This window comes from Oncorhynchus tshawytscha, linkage group LG30, assembly GCF_018296145.1.
Source record: "Oncorhynchus tshawytscha isolate Ot180627B linkage group LG30, Otsh_v2.0, whole genome shotgun sequence".
NCBI lineage: Eukaryota > Metazoa > Chordata > Actinopteri > Salmoniformes > Salmonidae > Oncorhynchus > Oncorhynchus tshawytscha.
This window is the reverse complement of record NC_056458.1, coordinates 13,518,696-13,541,266: the sequence shown is the minus strand read 5'-3', so window position 1 is coordinate 13,541,266 and position 22,571 is coordinate 13,518,696. Positions and strand designations below refer to the sequence as shown.

General features: G+C 46.9%; 1 protein-coding gene across 14 annotated transcripts in view; it reads right to left on the bottom strand.

Moving 5' to 3' along the window:
* LOC112250268 (RNA-binding protein Musashi homolog 2) overlaps positions 1 to 22,571 on the bottom strand; it is a 332,528-nt gene that overhangs the window by 202,591 nt on the left and 107,366 nt on the right. For all 14 annotated transcript variants that reach the window (XM_042309137.1, XM_042309138.1, XM_042309136.1 and 11 more), the window contains exon 6: positions 16,314 to 16,406. In XM_042309137.1, the coding sequence (XP_042165071.1) occupies positions 16,314 to 16,406 (93 nt within the window). The remainder of the gene's footprint in view (positions 1 to 16,313; positions 16,407 to 22,571) is intronic.

Genomic DNA, 22,571 nt, shown 5'->3' with positions numbered 1-22,571 from the left:
ATGGACGTTTCACATTTATGTCATTTAGCAGACACTCTTATCCAGAGAGACGTACAGTTGGTGCATTCATCTTAAAATAGCTAGGTGGGACAACCATATATAACAGTGCATTTAGTACATTTTTCCTCAATAAAGTAGCTATTAGCAAAGTCAGAGATAATAAGAGGGGGGGGAGACTGAAGTGAGAGTGTTACACAATACATTTCTATTTGAAAGACTTCTCCATCACTGTTGACAGGGAGGGGCAGTTCCTCTTGCTGCTCCGTAGGCTTGCACAATGGCCTTGTAGTGGATGCGCGCTTCAACAGGAAGCCAGTGTTGTGTGTGGAGGAGTGGGGTGACATGGGAGAACTTGGAAAGGTTGAACAACAGGCGGGCTGCAGCATCCTGGATAAGTTGCAGGGGTTTGATGGGACAAGTGAGGAGCCCAGACAAACACGAGTTGCACTATTCCAAGCGGGAGATGACAAGTGTCTGGATTAGGACCTGCGCCGCTTCCTGTGTGAGGAAAGATCATACACTACGGACGTTGGAGAGCATAAACCTGCAGGAGCGAGTCACTGCTTGATGTTTGCAGAGAATGGCAGGGTGTTGTCCAGGGTCACACCAAGGCTTTTTGCACTCTGGGAGGGTGGTGGAGTTGTCAACTGTGATGGAGAGGTCTTTCAGATAGAAATGTATTGTGTAGATCAAATATGACCGTCAGATTGACTGGAATAGTATAGGAGATTGTGTTCTATTCATTCTATTTCTAAATTCAACATGCAGTTCCAAATATAGTCCTACTATTAGTTGAAGGCAGCCAATCCAATAGTTTCTGAAAAGTAGTCACTTCCTGAGATCTGTATTAAAATATGTTTCAAAAGTAGTTGCATTCTCAGATCTGTATTCAAATAGCTTTAAAAAGTAGTCATTTCTGGGAATCTGTATTCAAATAGTTGTAGTCACCTCCAAAGTAACAGTTTGTTCCCCCACAAAAATAGTTACTTTCCACAGAGCATAGTTAAAATTAGAGTTATCCCCAGTCTGCCACACAAGGAATGCATAGGCCTACAAACAGACTGTAGCATTTGACCTAGTATTGGACTACTGTGGTCAAGCTTTTGATCTCTCTGTGGCTCTGTGGGAAGTCTCTATCTTCTGGGTCAGTAGAGGACTAGATAGGGAGTAGCACCAGCAAACACACACAACCTTTGGTTATACACATACACATACACATCAACACGCACAAACATGACTGGAGCAAGTCCCCACTAACAGGCTGTCAAGCCGATTGCCTCCTTGACTGCTAAAGTGAAAGTGAATCTGAAGGCTGAAAATTACTGTGATGATACAAGTTAGATGAGTGGCATTAACCCCTTCATGCATGCTGCTGTCAGAAGACAGAGTGGAGAGATACAGGGCCATGAGGACAGAAGGTAACATTTTGACTGTCTAAAAAAGTTGTGATGCTGTCAAACCAAACCATCTCACTTGAAAGGTTCTATGAGTAATCGGTATACTTTGAAGAACCACCGTTTTTTAAAATGTTTTTTATAAAATGTTGTGCGCAGTGATGAGTCAATGATGATTAGCAAGCAATGGCCACATATTTTAACGATGAACATACCACATATGCCAATGTCCATATACAAAAACAAATGTAAGTGTTTGTGTTCCACTATGTATTACTAACAACGACGAGACAACCTACATGGAGGAGATGACGGCCCTGGGGGACTGGTGCCGGGAACATAACCTCTCCATCAATGTCAACAAAATTAAGGAGATGATCGTGGTCTTCAGGAGACAGCAGAGGGAGCTGGAGTGAAGAAGTTGAAAAGCTTCAAGTTCCTCGGTGTGCACATCACTGACAATCTGAAATGGGTCCACCCACATAGACAGTGTGGTGAAGAAGGCACAACAGTGCAACAGCACTTCATCCTCAGGAGGCTAAAGAAATTTGGCTTGGCCCCTAAGACCCTCACAAACCTTTACAGATGCACCATTGAGAGCATCCTGCCTGGCTGTTCGGTAACTGCAACGTCCGCAACCGCTGGGCTCTCCAGCGGGTGGTGCGGTCCGCCCAACATATCACCGTGGGCACACTGCCTGCCCTCCAGGACATCTACAGCACCTGGTGTCACAGCAAGGCCAAGAAGCTCATCAAGGACTACAGTCACGGCCTGTTCACCCCACTATCATCCAGAAGGTGAGGTCAGTACAGGTGCATCAAAGCTGTGACCGAGACCGAGAGACTGAAAAACAGCTTCTGTTTGATGGCCATCAGACCGTTAAATAGTCACCACTAGCCGGCCGTCACCCAAATACTCTGCCCTAAACTTAGTCACTGTCACTTGCCGGCTACCACCCGGTTACTCAACCTTGCACTTTAGAGGGTGCTGCCCTATGTACATTGACATGGAACACTGGTCACTTTAATAATGTTTACATACAGTTTAACCCATTTCATATGTATATACTGTATTCTAGTCAAGGCCATCCTATTCAACTATTGCTGTACATACACTATTCTATCCTATGTATTCTTCAGATATACAGTTGAAGTTGGAAGTTTACATACACTTAGGTTTGAGTCATTAAAACTCATTTTTCAACCACTCCACAAATTTCTTGTTAACAAACTATAGTTTTGGCACCTACACATAATAGTGAAGATATCAAAACTAAAATATATTTGTATTTGTTTAACACTTTTTTGGTTACTACATTATTCCATGTGTTATTTCATAGTTTTGATGTCTTCACTATTATTCTACAATGTAGAAAACAGTACAAATAAAGAAAAACGTTTGAATGACTTGGTGTCCAAACTTTTGACTGGTACTTTTGACTGGTACTGAGACACTACTGTTCAAAACTTAGAAATGTCCTTGTTTTTGAAAAAAAAAGCACATTTATGTCCATTCAAATAAAATCTAATTGATCAGAAATAGAATGTAGACATTGTTAATGTTGTAAATGACTATTGTAGATGAAAACAGCAGATTTTTAATTGAATATCTACATAGGCATACAGAGGCCCATTACCTCTGGCGAGCACATGGAGGGCTGTGCGGCCCCCCAAAGAAATGCCACCCCACACCATGACTGACCCACCGCCAAACCGTCATGCTGGAGGATGTTGCAGGCAGCAGAACGTTCTCCACGGCGTCTCCAGACTGTTACGTCTGTCACATGTGCTCAGTGTGAACCTGCTTTCATCTGTGAAGAGCACAGGGCGCCAGTGGCGAATTTGCCAATCTTGGTGTTCTCTGTCAAATGCCAAATGTCCTGCACGGTGTTGGGCTGTAAGCACAACCCCCACCTGTGGACGTCGGGCCCTCATACCACCCTCATGGACTCTGTTTCTGACCGTTTGAGCAGACACATGCACATTTGTGGCCTGCTGGAGGTCATTTTGCAGGGCTCTGGCAGTGCTCTTCCTGCTCCTCCTTGCACAAAGGCGGAGGTAACGGTCCTGCTGCTGGGTTGTTGCCCTCCTATGGCCTCCTCCACATCTCCTGATGTACTGGCCTGTCTCCTGGTAGCGCCTCCATGCTCTGGACACTACACTGACAGACACAGCAAACCTTCTTGCCACAGCTCGCATTGATGTACCATCCTGGATGAGCTGCACTACCTGAGCCACTTGTGTGGGTTGTAGACTCCGCCTCATGCTACCACTAGAGTGAAAGCACCGCCAGCATTCAAAAGTGACCAAAACATCAGCCAGGAAGCATAGGAACTGAGAAGTTGTCTGGTCACCACCTGCAGAACCACTCCTTTATTGGGGGTGTCTTGCTAATTGCCTATAATTTCCACCTGTTGTCTATTCCATTTGCACAACAGCATGTGAAATTTATTGTCAATCAGTGTTGCTTCCTAAGTGGATAGTTTGGTTTCACAGAAGTGTGATTGACTTGGAGTTACATTGTGGTGTTTAAGTGTTCCCTTTATTTTTTTGAGCAGTGTATATATGTATGCAACCAATACAACTTGATTTGATGTACAAAGAGGAAGTCTAGTTAAACATGATTAATTCCTATATGAACTGTATGAATCATCTTTCAGTAACGTTAACTAACGTTAAGATAGCGGAGAATCATTTGATGCACACCCATCCGTCTGTACTTACGACTGCTATTATGTCCTGCATTAGTGTTGTAAACCCAGTAATCCTTCAGCATGAACACACCAATCACATTTTGACACAGATAGTGTTGTAATGATATGACTAATCAACTTCTTCAGGTTGCCACAGTAACTCAGGGATTAGAAAGCTTAGGGGGATTTTCAACACCATTTTGTAAATAATTTGAACCTACTGAATTGCAGTAAAGTCACGTAAGACAGCAGTTGACTTACTTATGCTTTGAAAATACAACAAGAAAGAAACAAGAGACAAAATGAGTGTATTCACCTCCCCACCAAGAGTCTGAGTCTAGAGAATGGTCTCCTGCTGGGTAGTGAAATACAGAGTGCAGGGTAGTGGCTGGCTGATGTAGGGGCTGTTCTAAACACAAGGACAGGGGAGGATGAAGACATACAGTACTCTAGCAGTGGTATACTAATACAATTGCTCAGAGAATTAAATTTAGTTTAATAAGTAATGAAAAAAATTGGGGTCAAAATGAGTGGTACCCCTATTTTTAGTACTCCAGCACCCTACCCTCAGTGTAATGACACTGAGCTTTTTCTAAAATATTTGATGATATTAGAGAACACTGGGGGGGGAAGGCTCTTGGACCATTCCTCCATACCGAATCTTTTCAGATTCTTGATACCCTTTGTCTGCGCTTATGGACTGCCCTCTTCAATTCAAACCAAAGGTTTTCAATGGAGTTAAAGTCTGGAGACTGAGATGAAAATTTTTGATTTTGTGGTCAATTAATCTATGTGGATTACTGATGTGTGCTTGGGGTTATTGTCTTGCTGGAAGATCCACTTGCGGCCAGGTGTCAGCCTCCTGGCAGCGGCAAACAGGTTTTTGGCTAAAATGTCCTGGTACTTGTTAAAGTTCATGATGCTGTGACAAGTGGAAGCAAAACATCAAAACATCAAAACATCAAAGATGAACCACCACATTTTACCATTGGTATGATCTACTCTCTGAATATGCTTCCGTTTTAGGCTTTAAAAAAGTGCACATATATAACACACACACACACACACACACACACACACACACACACACACACACACACACAGGACTATACACACCTCCCACACACACGCACACACACACACACACACACACACACACACACACACACACACACACACACACATAGGACTATACACACCTCCCACAAACACACACACACACAGGACTATACACACCTCCCACAGACACACACACACACACAAACATAGGACTATACACCCCCCCCACACACACACACAGGACTATACACACCTCCCACACACACACACAAACACACACACACACAGGACTATACACACCTCCCACACACACACACACACACACACATAGGACTACACACCTACACACATAGGACTATACACACTTCCCACACACACACACACACACACACACACACACACACACACACACACATACAGGACTATACACACCTCCCACAAACAAAACACACACAAAAACACACACAAAAAAACACACACACAAAAACAAACAAAACACACACACACACACACACACACACACACACACACACACACACACATACCCTGGGAGCCCTTACATTTCCAGAGCAGACAGCCTGTGGTAATAAAGGGCCGATGCTCCCTGCATCCCTGGTAGGCCTGATCCAAGGCTGGCTGGCCAGCTGGAAGACAGCAATGATGGGCCCGGCAGGAGGCGTATCCAAAACAATTTGAGATTCACATTCCAGTAATAAAGGAGGGAAGACAGCCATCCTTCCGGTTCACTCCCCATCAGAAATAATTACCCCGGGATAGAATTTGGGAGCCCCATGTAGGGTTCAATGTTAGCCAAACTGAAGCTCTGCGTGTGTCTAACAGAGCTCCCAGTGCCACTCCCACTGTGACTGTCAATGTGGCCCTGATCTAAAGGTAGGTAGGGCTGAGAGAGGTGAGGAGAGGAGGAGGCTCAGGGTCCACAGTTTCAACCCAGAACACAGCAGGCGTGTTTACCCTTTAGACCTGCAGGATCATTCTCTCTCTCTCTCTACACACAAACACACTGTGGATTCCCTTCATCTAGACCTAACTTCACGCAAAGCACATAACTCAAAACACGGATTAAAACTGATGGGCTGGTAAAGGCTCTAAAGGGGGAGTGGTGGGGCCACTAAATCATCTCAACTCCTCCTCCTCATCCCCCTTCTTCCTTCTCTTTCATCTTCAGAGCTTTTGTCCTCATGGTTCCAGTGTTAGTCTGTCTAGTGAATCTGAAGCACTGGTATTGAAGGCCAGATAGAAGACCTGCTCTTTATGTGGAAGCTTCATTCCATTCGAAGATGCCATGGTTCAAAAATGCATTCTAATTAGTTCCGCTAACATTCAGGACACCAATACAGTAGAGTGCATCCATATTTCACATACCTCCTTCCTTTGTCTTATCTGGCAAGTTGCAACATCCTGCCGCTGTAGCCCTGGAATGCGAGGAATCTGCAGGTGTCTTCAAACACTCTCTCATGGCCCAGTGATTCTATTAGCAACACAGTCTGTCAGGGCTGGAGTTGAATGGTCCCGTCCGCCTTTATATTAATATGAAACACTCTCAGTCTTTGAGTCCTGTCCTACCTTGTCAGTTATCTCTTTATGGTGTGCTCAGTTTAGAATTCCAATGAGAGCATGACAATTCTGAACATTCACTTTCTCTTCGTGTCCTCCCTTTAAAATTCCTTTCAGCACTGGGAAATGTTAAAAGGGCCGTTTTTTTTCCCCTGGCTGACCTGAAGTGCTCTTAAAGTTCAGGAAAGAGAACATTTGATATTGCCCTTTGATGAAACCCTGGCCCAACGCTGGCTTGACTCTGCCGAATCACTGGCCCAGGGCCCATGCACACACCTTCAACCAAACATACGCGACCATGTTACAGATGTGCCACAGTAGCTATGTCCAGTTATTTCTATACAGCTGTCTTTGAAAATTTTTCAGATGGATTTTGTACTGTATAGATTTTTCCCTTTAAATTGCTTTCGTTATCAAAAAAGCTTTTTTCCATTACCCTTTAGTCGACTCCAATACACCTATACACCTATAGACCTAGTTGTAAAACTAAATGAGGACTGGATCCCTCCCGGGGACACTAAATACCTTTGGTAAATCTAAAGTATGTTGTTGACATATCCACTCTAAAACTCTGGCTTCTTCCCCCTGACACAGCTCAGCGTTCAACACAATCGTGCCCTCCAAGCTCATCACTAAGCTAAGGAGCCTGGGACTGAACACCTCCCTCTGCAACTGGATCCTGGACTTCCTGAAGGGCCATCACCAGGTGGTGAGGGTAGGTAACAACACATCCAAAACGGAGACCCTCAACACGGGGGCCCCTCACGGGTGCGTGCTCAGTCCCCTCCTGTACTCCCTGTTCACCCACGACCGAGTGGCAGCGCACAACTCCAACACCATCATTAAGTTTGCAGACGACACGACAGTGGTAGGCCTGATCACTGACGATGATGAGACAGCTTATAGGGAGGAGTTCAGAGACCTGGTAATGTGGTGCCAGGACAACATCCTCTCCCTCAACTTCTGCAAGACCAAGGAGCTGATCATGGACTACAGGAAACTGAGGACCGAGCACGCTCCCATCCACATCGACAGGGCTGTAATGGAGCGGGTCGAGAGCTTCAAGTTCCTTGGTGTCCACACCATTAAGGATCTATATTGGTCCAAACACACCAACACAGTTATGAAGAGGGCAAGGCAATGCCTCTTCCCCCTCAAGAGGCTGTAAAGACTTGGCATGGGGCCCGCCGATTCTCAAAACATTCTACAGCTGCATCTTGACTGGCTGCAACACCGCATGGTATGGCAACTGCTGGGCATCCAACTGCAAGGCGCTACAGAGGGTAGTGCGTATGGCCCAGTACATCACCAGAACCTCTATACCAGACGGTGTATCCAACATACATACACACACACACACACACACACACACACACACACACTACATACGCTCACACACACACACACACACACACACACACACACACACACACACACACACACACACACACACACACACATGCTCAGACACACACATGCATATTGACGCCACACACACTCACACATATACACACTTTCACACACTTTACATAGGTTGCCGCTACTCTATTATATATCCTGATTGTCTAGTCACTTTTATCCCTACCCACATAAACAGTGCATTCGGAAAGTATTCAGACACTTTGACTTTGTCAACATTTTGTTATGTTACTGCCTTATTCTAACATGGATTAAATCGTTTTTTACTCCCTCATCAATCTATACACAATACCACATAATGACAAAGCAAAAACAGGTTTATAGAAATGTTTACAATTTCTTTTTACCGAAATATCACATTTACATAAGCATTCAGACCCAAAGCACCTTTGGCAGCAATTACAGCTACAAGCTTGGCACACCTGTACTTGGGGAGTTTCTCCCATGCAAATTCTGTCCGGTTGGATGAGGAGCGTTGCTACACAGCTATTTTCAGATCTCTCCAGAGATGTTCGATCGGGTTCAAGTCCAGGCTCTGGCTGGGCCTCTCAAGGACATTCAGAGACTTGTCCCAAAGCCACTCCCGTGTTGTCTTGGCTGTATGCTTACGGTGGTTGTCTTGTTGGAAGGTGAACCTTTACCCCCAGTCTGAGGTCTTGAGCGCTCTGGAGCAGGTTTTGATCAATGATCTCTCTATACTTTGCTCTGTTTATCTTTCCCTCGATCCTGACTAGTCTCCCAGTCCCTGCTGTTGAAAAACATCCCCACAGCATGATGCTGCCACCACCATGCTTCACTGTCGGGATGGTGCCAGGTTTCCTCCAGACGTGACACTTGGCATTCAGGCCAAAGAGTTCAATCTTGGTTTCATCAGATCAGAAAATCTTGTTTCTCATGGTCTGAGAGTCCTTTAGGTGCCTCATCTGGCCACTCTACCATAAAGGCCTGATTGGTGGAGTGCTGCAGAGATGGTTGTCCTTCTTCTGTCAGAGTGACCATCGGGTCTTTGGTCACCTCCCTGACCAAGACCATTCTCCCGTCTCGTTATAGCTGTGTTATTATTTCCTTTTTATTTATCAAATATTTTCTGTACTTTTTTAACTCTGCACTGTGGAGAATGGGATCGTAAGTAAGCATTTCACAGTAAAGTCTACAGCTGTTGTATTCGGCGCATGTGGCCAATAGAATTTGATTTGAGCTGCTGAGGGACAGCTATGGTATCTAAACACACACACGCACACACACACACACACACACACACACAAACCTCTCTAGTGTAAGGGCAGTCACTGCTTCAGATGTGTAATACCACAGAGGCTTCCTTAGGCCTTTGCATTTAACCACGGTAGCGACAGACAGACAGACAGACAGACAGACAGACAGAGACAGACAGACAGACAGACAGACAGACAGACAGACAGACAGACAGACAGACAGACAGACAGACAGACAGACAGACAGACAGACAGACAGACAGACAGACAGTACCTTTACATGCAAGGAGAGGAGAGGAGAAAAAACAACAAGGACATTTACCCAGTGCTTTTACCAGGGCTGAGCGTGGGAGGTAGTCATCCCAGGAGGCAGCTTGTAGTTGTGTACTTGGATTAGTGGCAGAGAGAGAGAGAGAGAGAGAGAGAGAGAGAGAGAGAGAGAGAGACTTCTCTGTACAGGTAGACCAATGGGACTGTGCTTAGTCAGTGTGCCCTGTGTACAGTCAGGAGTTTTCCTCAAGTTGCCGCACCTTAAACCTGCCATCAGCAGCCTTGGAATATGAAGAAAGCGTTTTGATAACGCCACCTTGCTGTTAGAGGATATGAGGGCCAAATATGCAGGATGCTGCAAAAAATACCACAGACTTGAAGGTACAGTGGTTCTCAAGACCCAGGTTGACTGTAAGGCAGGCAGTTACACCGCAATGTGTTCCATGAGAAACCCCCAGTTTTCATTTCCTACTTTACGGCTGGTTGTTCAGTGTGTAAATGGCCTAACTCAGTCATTTCCTAAAGCACTCCAGCACTGGAATGGAATGTTGCCTTTGACAACCCGCTGTTAGGGAAAACCGTCTCATGCTAGATTTTTTTTTCATTTTTCAGCACAGCCCAACACTTAATAGTAGCGGTACATTTGGGAGAGAGGTGGTTTCACATCTCTTCAGAAGCCTGTCAGATGTGAGGTGAAATATGACACCGTCATTTTGTTTCTCATTTGTCTCTGCCTTGGCGTTGCTTGCCACGGCAATGCGGGGCCTGTCACTCAGAGGCCAGCGCCTGCCTTTGTGGCTCTCGACACTACTCTCCAAATACCACCTGTCACGGCATCCCCCTCTTTAAACACACACACACACACACACACGCTCCATCGAGGGAGAAAAACACACACACTACCGCTGCGGCCAAAAGAGCCCTTTTCGGGGGATGTATTAATTTCCGAGCGTGATCTTGGCAAGTGCCTCCCTCGTTTAAAGATCAAGTGGCCCCAGAGTGGAAAGTTATTAGCGCCCCTGGGCTTATGCTTACAGGTTAATGCACTGCATTCATGGCTGTGAAATTCCATATATCTGAGGAAATAGGCTTTTTTTCAGGGCTAATCGCTTCCTGTTTCTATCGGTGTGTTTTCCCACCTGGGCTACAGCTCCACACAGAGCACAGCAGAGAGCAGGTTGTGGTTTGCCTGGTTGTTTAGGAGCTCTGATAGTCACAGGGAGGAGGATGCTGAGTGGCAGATGAGTTCTGACAGCTCCTTTGACGAATTGCTCAACCCACCAGCCGTTTGAACGGCTGCTGTAGCCTCCCTCCCGCCTCACACGTCCATTTCCTCCTTCGTGACACAATACCACAGGGAAGATTGCTGCTGCTGCTGCTTTCTGCCTTGACCAGATTTACCCCAGTGAGCAGGTGCTGGGAATCCCATCCAATCACAGTCAATCTTCTTTAAACAGATCGTTCTTTAAGCAGCACTACTGGGGCCTCTACGTTCCATCAGCCATTGACATAATGAGTCACTGTAACGCAATCAAGGCAATCCTGGCTTATCCAGGGGGAGCCATTTCAGGGAGGGACGCCGGTAGACAGTCTGCACAGACGCACCTCCACCACGTGTCAATCCCCCATGATGCGCTGTCCTAAAAGCAGGACACACCACAGAGCTCCATCAGAAACTAGATGGTTAGGTAGCTAGGGCCTACAGATAGTGAGGTATTTTAGGCTCGTGAACCCTACTTTCAAAACCACAGGCTGAAATGATACAGAACCTTTATCAGGCATCTCTAACACCTCTGTTGTATCACTGATCTCATCATCACAGGAAACATACGGGCTTTTTCCCTCTTTCTGTTTGTCCCTGCAGCAGTAGCAAGTTTAGGGCCAGTTCATTTCCATTGCTCTGCTCTGTCTCAGGTCCTAACTACAAGTGACTGCAGAGAGAGTGAAGAGCCGGCGTCAAGCCTTGCATGCTGCAGATGAGAGCTCCTATGGACCTGATGCTGGCTTATCAAGCCAGCTCTGACCAGCAATAACACTGGAGCTGTGTCCTTCTGGCCTACTACTATAGAGACCACAGCCTGGATGGAAAAATCCAACACAGTGAAATGAATGGAGAGTTTAGGCCACATACTGTCGGCAAATGTTCAACTAGACTCTTAGAGGTGAGAGGAGATGCAGAGGGATATGGAAATGTCATGCAAATGTCCACCTGCTTGTGTGTGACTGGAGAGAAATGAGCTACTGTGATATCTCTGAGGCGATGCAGGTACGATGTGTCACAGAGGATGTCTCCTGCATAGCAAAGGCTTGAAAAGAAAACGGGTTCAGAACTTAATAAAGGCAAATACAGGATTTGAAGTGTTTTTCATGTTGTAATACTTCAATATCACAACCATCAAAAGGCTAAGCTTGGAGGATTTCATATTTCACTTCAATGCAAAAATGTCTGCATGAGCAAAAAAAAATGGAAACTCCAGTAGTCTGTTGATGTTTTAATCTGATGCATTTTAGCAAACAAACAGTATCTCATCAAATCCCAAACAAAGATTTCCTCCACTGCGTCCCATATTTACTGGTTGGGAAGCGGGGATCTAAACGGTGTTGTTTGCGTTCACTGGGGCAGGAAGCTTGGCAATGCACTAATGGACATCAGCACTGTTTTTATTTGGTACGCCTGAAAAACTCAAATGATGTTATTAAATGTAAGCGCTTGGGCAAGTATGCTAAATGAACTAACATGGAGTCCTGGATGCAGCCGTTATGGACAGTCACACATTGTGGTTTTCTGCCATTTACAAAATCTCAATGCACAACGAAATGTCAGCCATGATATTAGATTACCGGAGCACCAGAACAAATTTCCTGTCACTAACTAAGGCATCCTTTTTTCATTATTTTATATTTCATTTTTTTCTCTCATCTGCTTCCTGTCAGGGGAAGTCAGTGTGTGAGAAGGAGACCTAGTGCTGAACTGAGGGACAGTGAGATGACACAAACCACAGGCTTTCATACTTTTGTGTCTTCCTGTTCACCTACAGCATTGTACCCTCTCTCCCCTCAGTGTGTGAGTGTAGTCCCTGTCCTACGGGAGCAATACGACAGGATGTGTAGACAGATATTTAGCTAATCTTAGAGAAATGGAAAATGTTTCTGACAGAGATCTCAGGTTCAAATGCCCCCAGGACCTTCCCTCAGTCTGACCCTATGACCCCACCTAACCCTCCTGCAGACCAATCAGCTCAGTGGCAGTGAACATGTTAAGGGGGATCCTCCTCCTGGTACTACAGTAGCTGGCTCCCACCCAGTAGGACATGGGAACCGGGGCAGAGGAGGACATTAAGGCCTGATTGTGGCAGCCCACTTGCTTGGAAACAACTGCAGGCTGGGGCTAATGAAACCAAGCACTGGACCCCCAGTCAAACCACAGCACAGAACACAGTGAAGGCCAGGGGGAACAAAGCGACAAGCAGTTGTTTCAGCTTAGCCAAATAAGGACGGCTTGGAGTGAGACGCACTCCAAGCCGATTAGAGTAAACCAATGACTAAGCATAAGCCATCTCAGATAAATAGGCCCTTCACTGTGGTTAGGCCTTTCACTGTGGTTTGGCTCTTCACTGTGGTTAGGCCTTTCACTATTATTGGGGCCTTCACTGTGGTTAGGCCTTTCACTGTTATTGGGGCCTTCACTGTGGTTAGGCCCTTCACTGTGGTTAGGCCCTTCACTCTGGTTAGCCTTTCACTGTGGTTAGGATTTTCACTGTGGTTAGGCCCTTCACTGTGGTTAGGCCTTTCACTGTGGTTAGGCCCTTCACTGTGGTTAGCCTTTCACTGTGGTTAGCCTTTCACTGTGGTTAGGCCTTTCACTGTGATTTTTACTGTGGTTAGGATTTTCACTGTGGTTAGGCCCTTCACTGTGGTTAGGAGCTTCACTTTGGTTAGGATCTTCACTGTGGTTAGGATCTTCACTGTGGTAAGGCCCTTCACTGTGGTTAGGCCCTTCACTGTGGTTAGGCCATTCACTGTGGTTAGGCCATTCACTGTGGTTAGGATCTTCACTGTGGTAAGGCCCTTCACTGTGGTTAGGCCCTTCACTGTGGTTAGGAGCTTCACTTTGGTTAGGATCTTCACTGTGGTTAGGATCTTCACTGTGGTAAGGCCCTTCACTGTGGTTAGGCCCTTCACTGTGGTTAGGCCCTCTTTTCTGGCCTGGTCTCTAGTTCTATTGTTATGTCAGGCTGTAATTAATTATGAGGGTGACCACTGGCCCCCTTATTTAATCAAAGGTCTGCTACCAGTTGTTTGCTTCTTGATGGTAAGTGTTTTTAACAGCTGCATGCAATGTAAGAATGATTACAAATCTGCTGATGCAGAGCTCTCACATAATGGTATTATACCAGGAGATGTGTTTATTTTGAACACAATCACCCCTAGACTTTTCCACGGGATACAGACATACCTGTTACTGGGCCCTTATGTGAACCTAATGCATCGGTCCTACATGAAGCCAGTACAGTAAGTTTTGCCCTCAACACACAGACAGTAGAAATGGGCTGCCTCAGAGGAACTGAGAGGAGAGATCTTGTCACTGTCAGTCACACAGGGGTATTGGGATGCATGAGCATCAGTCTTTACACACTGATACTGTCCTTCAGGCCCATTCATCTGGCTGTCAGCGGCACATTACTTGGACGTATTCAGTGTACTCTGGGTAACACAGTAACACTATGTAGAGCAGGCAGACCTCTCCGAAGTTGTACTGGGGGTTTGGATATGTGCACTTTTACTAATGATGACAGGTGGGACAGTGGGAGAGAGTGATGTATATGAGAGCTGTCAGTTCCCTTCCTCTTCCTGTATCCTACCCTGTCAGAGGCGTAGGGAAGACAGGAGAGGAGAGGAGAGGAGAGGAGAGGAGAGGAGAGGAGAGAGGAGAGGAGGAGAGAGGAGAGGAGAGGAGAGGAGAGGGAGAGGAGAGGAGAGGGAGAGGAGGAGAGGAGAGAGGAGAGGAGAGAGAGGAGAGGAGAGGAGAAAGGAGAAAGAACAGAGAGATATCTTGCAGTAACCCCGGTGTGATCACACCACCTGTTTCGAACACCTTATCCCCACAACAACCGCCACCTCTGCTGCCTGCCTGCCCACATCCTGCTAATTGGCCTATGTCGCCTAGACCTGAACACACACACACATACACAGATACACAAACGCACGCACCTTGCCCAGTCCACACAAACACAGAGCCGCACCCAAAGACAATTCCCAGGTCGCTAGCCTAGTGTGTTCACCTGAGTCCTGCGCTGCATTGGTACAGAGGAGAATATCTCTCTCTAAGTCTCTCTTTCTCCTTTTCTCTCTCCTCACTAAAGCATTCTAGACATGTACATCCCAGACATCTGAATGATGAGCCCTGCTGCCACTGCTGTGGCCACATCCCCCCTCCTTCCCCTCCTTCTCCATCCTTCTGTGGAGGAGAAACTAAATGAATTGGTTTTCTTTCTTCGGGCGACTCCTAAGAGCGCAGCATGTGTGGTGATAATGGCGGGTTGCATTGGACAGCCAGGTTATTTAATAAATGGTTGGATGCGTGTCACAGAGGGGATGCAGTGGAACAGACACAGACACCATCAGCCAGCCAGGCAGAAGAGACAAGCCACTTCCTGCCCACCTCCCCTTCTAATAACACCTAGGCTAACAACTGTGATTTCCTCCCTGTCTGTGACACACACACACATGCACACGCACACACACACACACACACACACACACACAATCAGACTGATTTGTTTGTCTCCTCACAAGTGTTTGAGGATTCCTTAATGAGGTAAAAAAAAAAAAAAAAAACTTTGTATAATCAAGTCAATCATGTCATTCAATCAAGTCGACATTTGTGTTGAGCCCTTTTCAGTCTCGATGATTACAACCATGCCCGCTCTGAATATTTTCTTGCTGTTCCACGCTGCTGGGCTCAGCTATGGCTTCACTGCTACTTCCTCCCCTTGTGAGTCATCTTCTTTTGGAATAACATTCCAGCTAGTGCCCTGGCCTGTGCTCTGCTCCCATACCCAGGAGCTAAATTACCACTGACCATAATTACCATGGAACTACATATCACTGGGGAGTTATGCGGCCGTGTTAAAGGATTTACATACCCATGATTGACTTAACTGGCCATTCAGAAATACAGAGATTATATCACACACAGAGATGTGATGTGCAGTACATGCTCAAAGGACAATTATTGAGGTCAAGTGCTGAGCTGATATTGTAGAGGAAGCATCCTCAGTTTCACACAAGGTGACCTTGAGCTGAAATCTAGTATCAAATCAAATCAAATTGTATTTGGTCATATACACAAGTGTAACAGATGTTATTGCGGGTGTAGCGAAATGCTTGTGTTCCTAGCTCCAACAGTGCAGTATTATCTAACAATACATATGAATATGTATCTGAGTACAGTGGGTGTGTGAAGGCACTATGGATGTAATTCTGCAAATCCCTTGCTGTATGTTTGGCTGCGTATTTGCATGTCCACATCCCCTTCACTCAGAATGGACTGGGAGGTTAGACACAGACCACAGCCTGGAAACAGCAGCCGAGGACAGTGACAGGGTATAAACACCCTCCAACCCACACGGACATGGTTTGCCTACTGCCAGACCATACAAGGGAGGAACCCACAATGATTCTCCTTACCTTCCCAAACTGTTCAAAATACTGCTTCACATCTTCCACTACCGTGTTGGCTGACAATCCGCCCACAAATATTTTCTTTGTTCTTGTGACCATCTGGAGAGAGAAAGGGAGAGAGAAAAGAGATGGGTGATCAGGCTTAAAACGCATCATAACACCTTTCAATGTGAGTCCAAACATAAGATCAGCTCTAGACTGGCCCCTCCATAAGGGATGGAAGAGCAAGGGAGATAAAGCGAGAGAGAAGAGAAAGGAGGGGCCTCTCTATTGTCATGGTGTACACTCTTAGGAAAAAGGGTTCCACAAGGGGCCTTCGGGTGTCCCCATAGAAGAACCCTTTTGGGTTCTTACCTGGAACCAAAAAGGGGTCTGTAATAGAGAGGACACACAAAGAACCCTTATGGGTTCTAGATAGCATTTTTTTTGTTGTCCAAAAGTGTATGAGAGGGACCCTTTTCCCTTGCCTGCTATGAGAGAAAATATAATACTTATTTGGCATGGTCTTTCAGATGTAATGTTGATGCAAACTCTAAAAGCAGCCCCTAAAGGCACTCTCTAACCTCAAAAACAGGCAACAACTCATAACAGCCTGTGGTGAGAATCTGTCAAAGAGGTACGTTTTATTATACATCTAACAATGTCATTTCAGATTGCACTTTACTTTAACAAACACTGCTATCTCTAATCAAAACATATTTCATTTCAACAGGGCAAAACAGAGTGTGGCACAATTAAAGCCTCCATTTCATCGTTTTAAACGCCACTGACATGTTTGTTTTTACTCCACAAAACATTAAGGTACTTTACATTTGATCCAAAACACTCAACACTTAAGACAGTCACAAAGAAATACATCATTTATTATTTTTCAAAACACAATTAGCTTGTGCTGGAGGAAGGAATCAGAGTGCATTAAAGCCTCAATTAATTCCAAAGTAGCAGAAATATTAAGGATTATTACCCAAGCCATCAGAAAGGGCAACATGGCACAGCTAAGTGCATCTGCAGCAAGAGTGTGCACAGAGCGTTTAAAAAACACAAGGAGTTCTGGGGGAAATAGGAAATTGTCACAATAAGATAAACAGTGTTAGAACACTGTTCCTTCTGAGATAACGAACGACTCCAACCTCATTACTCACAAGCTGTTACTGAAATGTCCAGAGAAATGATGGCACTCCTTAACATGGTAGTTCCACACATTCATGTATGCACGAGTGCACACACGCATACATATACATACACACACCCCAGCACTCTCTTTTCTCCTCCCGCGCCGCAGTTCTCAGGACAGGCCTGCTGGTTTTGACTAGCAGAAGTGACTTTTCGTAACTGGTTAGGAGAACTTACACAACAGGTTAAGATAATTAACGTGGCAGGTTAGGATAATTAGGTAAAGGTTAGGAATAAGGTAAGGGGCTCCCGAGTGGCACAGCGATCTAAGGCACTGCATCTCAGTGCTAGAGGTGTCACTACATACCCTGGTTCGATTCCAGGTTGGGTCACAACAGGCTGTGAATGGGAGTACCATAAGGCGGCACACAATATGCCCAGGGTCGTCCGGGTTAGGGTTTGGCCGGGTTAGGGTTTGGCCGGGTTAGGCCATCATTGTAAATAAGAATTTGTTCTTAATTAACTGACTTGCCGAGTGAAATAAAGGTTAAATAAAAAAAGAAATGCTAAAATGTAAAAATTGTCCCTTATGCAACTGTAACATATCCAACTCCAACCAGGCCTGGTCTGAGAACACCCTGCATTTGCACTAATGTGATTCTGCTTCCGGGCCATTAGCATGGAACTCATCCCATTTGTGTGACACCCGGTCACCATGCAAATTGTGGCGGCGGGCTGTTGTGCCGTAGCCCAGGCTGGGGTAATGCAGCTGTATCCTCCCCCTATCTCGTTCCCCCTCCTCCCCAGGCCCTGAGCCTCCAGGGTTATCAGCCCCACCGTCGTCGCCAGCAACCACAGCCACGGCAGCTGGTGATAAAAGGCTGTGTGGGTATTTATCAACATCACTCACTTTTATCACTGGCAATCTTGGTAATAGAAACACAAGCCAGTGTTCATCTCTGCTAGCCCTCCTACATCTTTTACAGCTGTTTCACCTGCTTCCCTTGATAGATAATCTGACTGTCTTGCCCGGCCATTGTAAGTCATTTTCAGCGAGGGTGCTCCCCCAGCCTGTCTGTAGCCAGTTAAGTTTTTAGCGCTGTCTTTATACTTTCTGACAGGGCTGCCCAAAGGCTGATGGGATTTCTAGAGCCCTGGAACAACGCAATTACTTTCCCTATTTCTCTCTCCATGGTGACAACAGACAACAGGCCTCTCTCGCTTCTTTCTCCTCTCTAGGGAAATGGCTGCAGAGTGTTTGGTGTTTCCACTGAGTGACTAAGGAGGAGGGGGGCTGTGTGTGTGTGTGTGTGTGTGTGTGTGTGTGTGTGTGTGTGTGTGTGTGTGTGTGTGTGTGTGTGTGTGTGTGTGTGTGTGTGTGTGTGTGTTCCAGTCAGAACAAACAGGTCAGTTGTAAAAATCCAACAACTCTGACGGCTTGTAGAGCAGAATAAATCTGCATAGAGTAAAACAAAGTGTTGTGAGACTGTTTTCTGGGAGACTAGCAGGACCGAGGGATGAGTTCCCTGTCCATAGGGATCACTGTCAATATGTCCAGCACACCCAGCAGTCAGTCCACAGACATAGAGGACAGAGGGGAGCTGCAACCTTAACTTCCTCCCTCAACTCAACATGCATCAGGCCAGGCTGGGGACACCGACTGCAGCCTCCAAGGACACACTTACCCCTGCAATCATCCACGCTGTCTCTGAATGCATTACCAGCTATGATATATTGTGTGATTAGCTCATTTCAAAAGGACTATTCCTAATCTAAAAAGCAGCAGAGAACTCAGATGAGATATGAACTGATTGGTGGGAGGGCAACTCTCCAGTGTGTGTGTGTGTGTGTGTGTGTGTGTGTGTGTGTGTGTGTGTGTGTGCGCGCATATACACTTCCTTGCCTTCTCCCATCCAGTCAGCGCAGGGATTGAGAGGTGGAGATGATGGAGGGAATTGCAGCTCCTTTTAATAATGTGTTTTAACAGTGAAAGGGGCGGCTGTGTAGGGGGAAAGGGGTGGCTGTGTAACGGGGAAAGGGGCAGCTGTGTAAGGGGGAAAGGGGCGGCTGTGTAAGGGGGAAAGGGACAGCTGTGCAAGGGGGAAAGGGGAGGCTGTGTAAGGGGAAAGGGGCGGCTGTGTAACGGGGAAAGGGGAGGCTGTGTAACGGGGAAAGGGGAGGCTGTGTAAGGGGGAAAGGGGCGGCTGTGTAACGGGGAAAGGGGCGGCTGTGTAACGGGGAAAGGGGAGGCTGTGTAAGGGGGAAAGGGGCGGCTGTGTAACGGGGAAAGGGGCGGCTGTGTAACGGGGAAAGGGGAGGCTGTGTAACGGGGAAAGGTGCGGCTGTGTAACGGGGAAAGGGGAAGGGGAAAGGGGCGGCTGTGTAACGGGGAAAGGGGCGGCTGTGTAACGGGGAAAGGGGAGGCTGTGTAACGGGGAAAGGGGCGGCTGTGTAACGGGGAAAGGGGAGGCTGTGTAAGGGGGAAAGGGGCGGCTGTGTAACGGGGAAAGGGGAGGCTGTGTAACGGGGAAAGGGGCGGCTGTGTAACGGGGAAAGGGGAGGCTGTGTAACGGGGAAAGGGGCGGCTGTGTAAGGGGAAAGGGGCGGCTGTGTAACGGGGAAAGGGGCGGCTGTGTAACGGGGAAAGGGGAGGCTGTGTAACGGGGAAAGGGGCGGCTGTGTAACGGGGAAAGGGGAGGCTGTGTAACGGGGAAAGGGGCGGCTGTGTAACGGGGAAAGGGGAGGCTGTGTAAGGGGGAAAGGGGAGGCTGTGTAAGGGGGAAAGGGGCGGCTGTGTAACGGGGAAAGGGGAGGCTGTGTAAGGGGGAAAGGGGCGGCTGTGTAACGAGGAAAGGGGAGGCTGTGTAAGGGGAAAGGGGAGGCTGTGTAAGGGGAAAGGGGCGGCTGTGTAACGGGGAAAGGGGAGGCTGTGTAAGGGGGAAAGGGGCGGCTGTGTAACGAGGAAAGGGGAGGCTGTGTAACGGGGAAAGGGGCGGCTGTGTAACGGGGAAAAGGGAGGCTGTGTAACGGGGAAAGGGGCGGCTGTGTAAGGGGGAAAGGGGCGGCTGTGTAACGGGGAAAGGGGCGGCTGTGTAACGGGGAAAGGGGAGGCTGTGTAAGGGGGAAAGGGGCGGCTGTGTAACGGGGAAAGGGGCGGCTGTGTAACGGGGAAAGGGGAGGCTGTGTAACGGGGAAAGGGGCGGCTGTGTAACGGGGAAAGGGGAGGCTGTGTAACGGGGAAAGGGGCGGCTGTGTAACGGGGAAAGGGGAGGCTGTGTAAGGGGGAAAGGGGCGGCTGTGTAACGGGGAAAGGGGAGGCTGTGTAAGGGGGAAAGGGGCGGCTGTGTAACGAGGAAAGGGGAGGCTGTGTAACGGGGAAAGGGGCGGCTGTGTAACGGGGAAAGGGGCGGCTGTGTAACGGGGAAAGGGGAGGCTGTGTAACGGGGAAAGGGGAGGCTGTGTAACGGGGAAAGGGGAGGCTGTGTGAGGGGAAAGGGGCGGCTGTGTAACGGGGAAAGGGGAGGCTGTGTAAGGGGGAAAGGGGCGGCTGTGTAACGGGGAAAGGGGTGGCTGTGCTGTACTGTTAATACTCAGGGTTTTGAGGATTCAGCGACTACAGTTAATATGGCAGCCTTTCATTATCTGTATGCATTTGAGGAGTTCTATGTGGCTATGAACAGCGGGAAGGGAGACCGGGTCCAGCAGCAGGACTGCTATGAGACATGACAGTTATGAAGATGTATACAGCACAGACAAGCCAGAGCAATTGTTACCTCCAACATTACCGAGAAAGTGGGTCGGCAGATAGCCTTGCAGATAGAGCTTTGGGCCAGTAACCAAATAGTGGTTTGAATACCCGAGTCGACAAGGTGAAAAATATGTTTCCGTAATTTGCTCCAGGGGTGACGTACTACTATGGCTGACCCTGCAAAACAACATATTTCACTGCACCTATCCGGTATGTGACAATACAAAAACATTATCATTAAGATAAATATAGTGTACGACAGTGGAAAACCAGAATGACAGCACAAAGAGCATATCAAATATTAGATCATTATTTTTTGCACTTACAAAACAGAACAAAGTTCTCGCTCTGAGTTTGACAGGTTTTCAGCTCATTTTTCCAGAGACACAACTAGTGAAGGACACTGACAAGCTGAGAAGGTTCCTACTATGTTTCCTGCAGAACCTGCAAGTTCAGTTATGATGTTGAGACAAATCCCCTGTAGGAGAGGAGGTGAGCCCATCCTCCCTGTAGGCTAGTCCGCCCCAGCTTCCCACCGACCAGGGAGGCCCTGTAGTGTTTTGTTCTCCCAGAGCCCCGTGTTCCCACGAGTCTATATACTGATCTACTACAGTCATCTACACAGGGCAGTGTGATGGGTAAATACCGCTCTACCATGGCCAGGGTTTAACCCTCCGCTTCCCCAATCAACTGGATACACCAAGGCACCACAACAAAGACAAGTCTCATTTGTCACCACAATTTCCTTATCTGAAAAATGGACACTCCAATAATTCATCTAAGATACCCTGTATCAAATCCAAATCAAATCAAATTTTATTGGTCACATACACATGGTTAGCAGATGTTATTGCAAGTGTAGCGAAATGCTTGTGCTTGTAGTTCCGACAGTGCAGCAATATCTAACAAGTAATATCTAACAATTCCACAACAAATACCTAATGGAATAAGGAATGGAATGGAATAAGAATATATAAATATAAATGGATGAGCAATGACAGAGCGGCATAGACCTAAGATACAATAAGATCGAAGTAGACTATAAACGCCAGAGGTTTCTCAAGGCAGTCTTGGTCCAGAGCACAGCTGCAGTAGCAGCAAGGCTCAGAGGAGGTCTGACAGTGAGGGGTTAAAGCTGGGGAGGGAGCCCCTCACTCTCCGCTCCATCCTCTCCATCAAACCCTTAGGGCCCAGGCTTAGCATCAACAGCACCACTTGATACTGCCATGCTCCTGATTAACTGAAACAGCGTTTGTTGACAACTGATTCTTTAGCCAGGTAACTTTGACTCTTTTCTAAAATAAGGACACTTGTCTGACAACAAGCAATCCAGGCTAAAGCCCTTGCTTGATAAGAAAGCTACCCCCCCCCCAATCCTTAATCACAGACAGTCTTGTGTACCA